Raw genomic sequence first — 8,131 nt, 5'->3', positions numbered from 1 at the left:
AAAATAATGCAAAAATTTCAAAATAAAAATAAAAAAAACTAACCCTCGGAGGTTGATTTTCCATTTCTGAATGATTGTGAGGGATTTTTGACTGTGAATGGTTGTGAGGGATTTCGCCGGCGATGGGGACGGAAATCTTCGGAGATGAGGACGGATTTCACCGTAGAGAGTGAGAGATGGAGATGGGACTGAGTGTTGTGATTTTGGGTTTGAGGTTATGAGTTGCGATTACTGTGGACGGTTCAGTTTCCGATTTATTAAGAAAAAATTCGTATTTGGAATTTGAAAAAAAAATACGCGTTAATACGAATGGCGCTATGTAAATCGCGTTGCGAAAGTCAGAATCGCGTTGCGAAAGTCAATATCTCGTTGCAATTTTGTATTATCGCATTGCGATAGTAAGTATCGCATTGCGATAGTCAGTATCGCATTGCGATTTTTCCAATTCGCGTTGCGATTTACTTATTCGCATTGCGATTTACTTATTCGCATTGCGAATTGGGAAAATCGCAACGACACTATAGACCATCGCAACGCGATTTCCAACTATCGCAACGCGAATTTGCGATAATGGAGATCGCGTTGCGAATTAGCGATCGCATTGCGATTTTGTTGGTCATTTTGGCAAATCCGGAAAAAGTTGGTTAAAATCGTATATTATAAGGCATTTTTTGTCACTGAGGCGATTTTCTCTTATAAATAATCCCAAAATAAGGTAAATTATACCATTGACCATCTAATTATTGTCCCTTTTCATTTTGACCACTGATCTTTCAATTTTGTCAATCAGGCCGTCCAACTACTTAAATGCATTTAATCAAGCCACTTATCGTTAACATTTAACGAAGAAGCCGACGTGACAATTAAAAACTTGATATAATTACTCATTTGATCATTGTTACTTACATATTTTATAAATTTGGTTCTAATTTTAATAAATTAAAATAAATTTAACCCATGAATTAGATAGTATCGTAACATGTGTCACCCTTTGATTAGAGGATTAAGTGGAAAGAAAATTATGAGCACTAAAATGATTAAATTCTTAATATTTTATTTTTATTTTAATTTATTAAATATATATTTTATTCTTATCTTAACTTAAAATTATATTTTATTTATAATTTAACTTAAAAATATATTTTAATTTTATCTTAACTTAAAAAACATATTTTATTCTTATTTTTAAGGTATGATAAAATCCAAATATATTTTTTAAATTAAGATAAAACTAAAATATATTTTAAATTAAAATAAGAATAAAATATATTTTAAATTAAGATAAGAATAAAATATATTTTTAAATTAAAAAAATTAATGTTAAAATATAAATTTAAGTTAAAATATATAAAATATTAAAAATTTAAGTTTATATTAATATATAATATATATACAATATGTAGTCCACTTTAAATCAAATAATCACTTTGCTCAATGGTTGAGCTTTTATTTCATCACTTAAGAAACTTAAGTTTGAGTCATTTGCCCTTCATTTTAACACTGTTCATTTTATTTCCACTACACTCTAATTGATGAGAAATAAACTATTAAATTAAAATAAGTTTAATCATCTAATTAAATAGTAATACGTGTTGTAACATGTGACATCATCTAAATTGAATGTTAAATTTATTTTAATTTATTAAAATTAAAAATAAATTGATAAATTATATAAATAATAATAATAATAATTAAATGTGTAGTTTATCACACTAATTTTTTTTGTTAATATTAATGATAAGTAATTTAATTGAATATATTTAAATAATCTATTAATAAAATTAAAAGATCAATGATAAAAGTAAAAAATATAATAATTAAATGATCAAGTAGTACAACTTACCAAAAAAAAACATATTATCATTGAGATCTGCTACCAAACTCAGAGTCGAATCGTTACATTATGTGAAAGGAAAAAAAAACAGAGCGTAAGAAATCCTCTGATAATCTCAAAACACTGAAAATCAGAGAACAGATTATATATATATAGAAATGGCGATTAAAAATTTGCCATTTCTTGCTCTAAATAAGTAAAAAAGAGAGATCAAAATTAAACCTGGATTTTATTTTTGTGGGGTTAATCTTCAAAACCTGTTTTTTTCCAGACAGCATTTCTAACACGACGCAAATCTCTTCCTTTCAAAGTCCTTCCGATTCCTTCATGGACCGACAACGAAGCCCCTCTCGTCCTAGCCAAGTATTCATGCGGCGGAACCCTTCCTTCGCTATCAACCTCGCCGCCGCCGCCGACGGCGCCTTCATCGATCTTCCCGTGTTGTCTGTATTCCGCTTTGAGAATCTTGGACCAGTCCGGGATGTTGACCGGCAATGAAGCTGAAGCTGCTGCCATTTGGGGACTCCTGTGTTTATTGTTATCAGTGATCTGAATCTCCATCTTCTTGGAAACTTTCTTAGACGAAGCTCGTGAAGTGGGTAATGGCTTCTTGGGTTCCAAGTTGGTCGTTGTCTGATCATTTGAATTGTTCCAAACATCAACCTCGTCGAACTCGAAGAGATTAAGATGATGACCAGATGAAGGGTTGTTGTTGTTGATGAGATTCCCATCATCAAATTCCTTGGTTGGGTAGATATATCTTGGTTTTGAGCCAAAGAACATCTTCGTTGATGCCATTTCCGAAACCCTAAAACCAAAGAAATAAACACAATTATATATGAGGGATTCTAAAGAAGAAGAGGAGAAATGTCTCGTCTTTATAGTATTATTTTTGCCTTGCTTTGATCTCTTCTTTTTTGGGGTGGGGTGGGGGAATTACATGTCTACTCTAAAAATTACAATAAAATATCAAATGATAAGGTATTTTAATCTAAAATGTTATATGTTTATTTAAAAATTACACAATTGATAATGATTTTGGTTTTAATCGATAATATTTTAACGGTAAATTTTTAAGTTGTAGCTAAAATAATTATGTAATTTATATGAATTATTATATAAAACGTAATGTTTTCGATTTCAACCTAAAATATTATCTAATTTACTTTACAAGATTATATTTTAATTATTTTTTTTTGTTATAATTAATTTATATTTTTTAAAACTTATATTAATCGATTATATTTTAGATTTATCCACTTTAATTCGTTATATTATTATGTAAGGGCGAATACACTAAATCCCTTAGAAGCTACATACATCTATGTTATTTTAATAAATTAGTTAAATTTTAAAAATAAAATAATTTATGTACTTATTATTTTAAAAAAATATATATTAAAATTTAACACTGTATCTTAAATTTCTGGATCATGTTATTATCTAAAAGTAGAGATAAAGTTGACTGTGTAAAAGTGCACATAACATAATGTCTTTAAAATTTTAATGAATCTTTTATCTATTCATTTAAAACAATATTAATTTAATCAAATCATTAAAATTATAAAAACAATAAAATTCTTATAATACAGTTAAAAATAAATAACTCTTAAAATACCATAGAATGACACGTGGTATACTATTTTAAATATATTAAATAAACAAGTCTTAAAAATACCGTACGTTGTACACTGCTTTTTAAATATAAGTTGCTAAATAATTTAGAGCGCGCAAAACGACACGTAAAAAGAAATACTAAATGTTTTGTGGGTGGGACCCGCAAGAAGGTTGAAGAAAACTTATCCAATTGGATCGGACAACCCGGAGAGCTCCATTATTTGTTCGTCGGCTGGTTCCTATTTATTACACACGGCGAGCGAACTGCACAAACCTTAGTCTGAAAGGTGTGGGCCCACCTTTCATGACCTGAGCGCCCATATCCTGACACGTCATGTACAGCGGCTTCTCTTTAAATTGGGATTGTCTCAGGAAAGGCGGGTTAATATACGGCTAATATACAGCATTACCGGATACATTAAAATGTATTTAATAAATTCGGTTTAGCGGTACCTATTATGTTGACAACTAATAATATTTTAGGTAGAAAATATGAAAAACTATTAAAAAATTTGGTAACCGGTAAACTTTGGTTATCGGTAAGTATCTATCATTTTTATAAAAGTGTCCATACGTTTAACATATCAAGTAAATTTTACCGGTTTTGTCATAATGAATCTGGTTTTGTCATATTTTTACCTGTTATATTGTAAATTATCTATCCTTTTTATAAAAGTGTCCATACTTATTTCACTGTGAAAATATATTTATTATTATCTTTAGTTAATATTGTTAAATTTAAAATCTAAATAATATTTTATAAAATATCAAAACAATCAAATAATTTTTTGTGTAAATGAAATTATTAAATTAATATTGTAGGTGGAAAACATGAAACACTATTAAAAAAATTGAAACATAAATTACATAACTTTCAAAAAAGTATATATCATTTTTATAAAAGTGTCCATACTTATTTCACTGTTGAAAACATATTTATTATTATATTTGGTTAATATTGTTAAATTTAAATTCTAAATAATATTTTATAAAATATCAAAACAATCAAATAAAATTTTGTGTAAATTAAATTATTAAATTAATATTGTAGGTGGAAAACATGAAACACTATTAAATAAATTGAAACATAAATTACATAACTTTCAAAAAAGTATATATCATTTTTATAAAAGTGTCCATACTTATTTCACTGTTGAAAACATATTTATTATTATATTTGGTTAATATTGTTAAATTTAAATTCTAAATAATATTTTATAAAATATCAAAACAATCAAATAAAATTTTGTGTAAATTAAATTATTAAATTAATATTGTAGGTGGAAAACATGAAACACTATTAAATAAATTGAAACATAAATTACATAACTTTAAAAGTTTTAAATCCTAAAAAGTGTCGTTATCGATCCAAAACGATATACCAGGTAAAAATATGATAAAACCGGTAACAAAATGATAAAACCGGTAAATTTAAAAGTGTCGATACGTTATATAAGGATCGACACTTTGTGAATTTAAAAGAGAAGCAGTTATAGCGCCTATAATGTGTCGATACTTTAAAAAAATATATCGATCCACAACGATATAACAGGTAAAAATATGATAAAACCGGTATCAAAATGATAAAACCGGTAAAATGATACCGGATATATTGAAAGTGTCGATACTTTCGTAAGTACGTGTAATAAATTATCGACACTTTCAAAGAAATAGGTAATTATCCTTTCGAAAGTATCGACACCTGACATAAAAGTATCGACACTTTTGTATTTGTATCGATTAAATATAAATAACATATCCGATGAAAATATAAAGGCCATAGCTAAATATCCTCTGAAAAAAGATAGAACGGACGAGTTTTTGAAATCGAAGAGTAATTGTTGCTGCATTTCAGAAGGCGTTTCTAAAGCGAAGTTTGTTTGTTTGTTGCTGCAGTCGAATCGAAAAGTATGTTGTCGAAACCCTAATTTTTTATTATTACAGTAATCGCGATAGGGTTTTTTATGTGTTGTTTGGGGTTTTGGAGTAAGGAAGCATTTGGGACCGATTGCAGGTAGAAATAGATATTCAAGGAAAAATATAAATGTCGATACTTTTATTAAATATTATAGGTAGAAAATGATATTATAGGTTGTATAAATGTGCCGATACATTTTGGTGTGGCCATTCAAATTCTTTGAAGAAAACCGTTTTACCACAAGAGTAGTTATCTATATTTGTATATTGAAAAGTGTATGTAACAAAATAATTTGATTTGCGTAAACTGATATATGAAGGAAAATGGAGTCAATGGGTTGGAAAATTGTTGGTGGAGCAGATGACTTTGAAATTGAGGCCGAGACTCGAAAGCAACCAAAGGGTGGATATATGTACTTCTAGTAAGTATCAATGTCTTTTTGTTATTATTGTTGAAATGGTAATTGGATTAAAGTATCGATAAACTTTAAATTGATTACAAATTTTAAATGTTAACAGTATGGCCGAATGCAAAAGGATGAAGGGAGATGGCACACAGAGCGGTTCGGTATGTAAAATGAAATTGACATTGAGTAGTATTAGTATTTAGTGTTAATGTATTGATTAAGAAACGTTTATGTTTAATATTAGGTGAAAAAAGATGTGAGGTCCAAATGGAATTCAATGAGTGATGCTGAAAAGGAACCTTACATCACACAGTCAAGGAATGATAGTAAAGAATACAAAGAACGGAGGAAAGCACATGAAAATAAGGTATTCATTAAACTTGTAAATACGTTGATACAAAATATATAAGAACTATAACATTATATATTGTTAAAAAATGTAGGAAGTGTCGACAAGATGCAGCATTAAAAGGGTGAATTTATTAATTAAACACCTTAAGGAGAAGGGTCAGTTGAATGTGCTGGGAGAAATAGGTTTTGGATCGTTGATCGGAGTAAGGGATCGACCTATTCGGAGGGAATTGTGTCGATCCTTGATGGCACAATTTGACGTCAGTCAATGTATGGCTAAGTATGGTGATTATTCATTCCCTCTGGGGTATCGACTGCTGCAGCCGTATTGGGGGTACAAAACAAAGGCAAAAGTGTTATAGAAGTCTGTAGGAGTAAGAACTGGAAAGCACTTGCCTCCAAATATGGTTTGAATCATAAGGTGACATATACTGAAGTTGAAGAGGATATCAAAAGTGGATCTTACTTGGGGGATGAGCTGAAGGCCCGAGTTCTATTGTACCTTGTCGGTATATTTCTTTGTCCAACGGGTGATACGTCAACGAACAAGGAATATATGAAGCTCATTTGCGATGAAGGCTTGAAGGGTGAATTCAATTGGGCTGAATATATCCATTCGAGATTGATTGAATCAATTATCACCTTTAAAAAGGGCAGCCAGAGATACCTCAAAGGGTGCATAGCAATCTTAGAGGTAAATGAGTTGAATCACTTTTTTGTGTTTTTATATAAAAATATAAATTTTATTATAAATGCAGGTTGCACTGTTCGATTTTTGGTCGGGCTGTGAGGCAGTGCCGGCTTATGAAAGAACCGGAGTGGCACGCATCCGTGCATGGGGGAAGGAAGAGGTGGTTAGAGTGATGGTGAAGTTGAAGTTGGATAGAGGGAAGAAGCAATAAATGGTAATAAATGTAATTAAATAATATTAAGAATATAATCAATGTCTTAATATTGTAATTTAATTTTTTGAAGGTTATTGGCAAGGATGTAGAGGAGGCAGTGGAGGCAGAGGAGAAGAAAGGAGGGATGGTTGTATTGGGGGATGAAGGTGAGTGGGACGACGGTGAAGCAAAACAGAGTAACTTCGACATTTTGATGTCTGAATTGGCTGATATCAAAAAAATCCAATTTGAAATCATGCAAAGACAATCAAGAGTCGAAGAGAAACTTGATCAAGTCGTAGAGAAACTCGAGAGGCATAAGGGGGTAGTGGAAGGAAAAATAGATGGAGTGGTGAAAGAAGTAGAGGTGTTGAGGGGTGAAGTGGTGAAAGAAGTTTCAGTGTTAAGGGGTGATATTAAGATGGTGACGGGAGAAAAATTTGAGGGAGTGGTGAAGGAGGTTGTTGATTTGAGGAGTGAACTTACGGGGGTGAAGGGGGTGGTTGATAAATACTCGGATGAAGGAGCTCAATTGAAGGGTGAAATAAAAGATATGAAGAGCTATGTAGAAAAAAAGTACGATGAACTGAAAAAATATGAAGAAGAAAAGAGGGAGGAGGAAGAAGAAGAGATGGAAGAAATGAGGAGGAAGGAAGTCGATGTCATTTATACACCGGAGAGTGTTATAGCAGCAGTTTTGGATTCGGAATGTCCTGCACCCCAGAAGAAGAAGCAGAAGGTAAGTTTAATAAAAGAATACTTAATTTGATTTTTATTATGTTGTTGTGACAAAAATTTGTATGCAAAATTGTAGGTTGAAAAAGCGGACATTCCAACCGGAATTGATGACATCGAAGCTGCAATTTGTGATTATTTATGGAATAGCGAGTTAGAATCGGGGTAAGTGAAATATATTGTTTTGTGAGTGATATTTAAATATTTCATGACAAGATATTAATCCTAATGATTCATACAGATATTCTGTAATATCAATGGGAAATCAATTCGCTACTGTATACGACGTTGCAACGTTGAAGCCTACGGAATGGGTTGGCGGTGTGGTAAGTAGAAAGTAGAAAATAAATAAAACTTATTGAATATGTTCTGATTGTGTAATTAAT

General features: G+C 30.6%; 1 protein-coding gene across 2 annotated transcripts; it reads right to left on the bottom strand.

The window, feature by feature from the left end:
• Window positions 1-1,964: 1,964 nt before the first annotated feature.
• On the bottom strand, window positions 1,965-2,661 carry LOC120180869. 2 transcript variants are annotated; one of them, XM_039186157.1, is made up of 2 exons: window positions 2,558-2,661; window positions 1,965-2,515 (listed from the first exon to the last, which is right to left on the bottom strand). In XM_039186157.1, the coding sequence occupies exons 1-2, from the start codon at window positions 2,630-2,632 to the stop codon at window positions 2,078-2,080; spliced, it is 513 nt and encodes a 170-aa protein (XP_039042088.1). In that variant the 5' UTR covers window positions 2,633-2,661; the 3' UTR covers window positions 1,965-2,077. The 2 variants fall into 2 exon arrangements, with proteins under 2 accessions (XP_039042088.1, XP_039042087.1); XM_039186156.1 differs by having other exon boundaries at window positions 1,965-2,661.
• Window positions 2,662-8,131: the final 5,470 nt, after the last annotated feature.

The sequence above is a fragment of the Hibiscus syriacus genome, unplaced genomic scaffold (genome assembly GCF_006381635.1).
Source record: "Hibiscus syriacus cultivar Baekdansim isolate YM2019G1 unplaced genomic scaffold, ASM638163v2 tig00112503_pilon, whole genome shotgun sequence".
Classification (NCBI taxonomy): domain Eukaryota; kingdom Viridiplantae; phylum Streptophyta; class Magnoliopsida; order Malvales; family Malvaceae; genus Hibiscus; species Hibiscus syriacus.
This window is presented reverse-complemented; position numbering and strand designations above follow the sequence as displayed.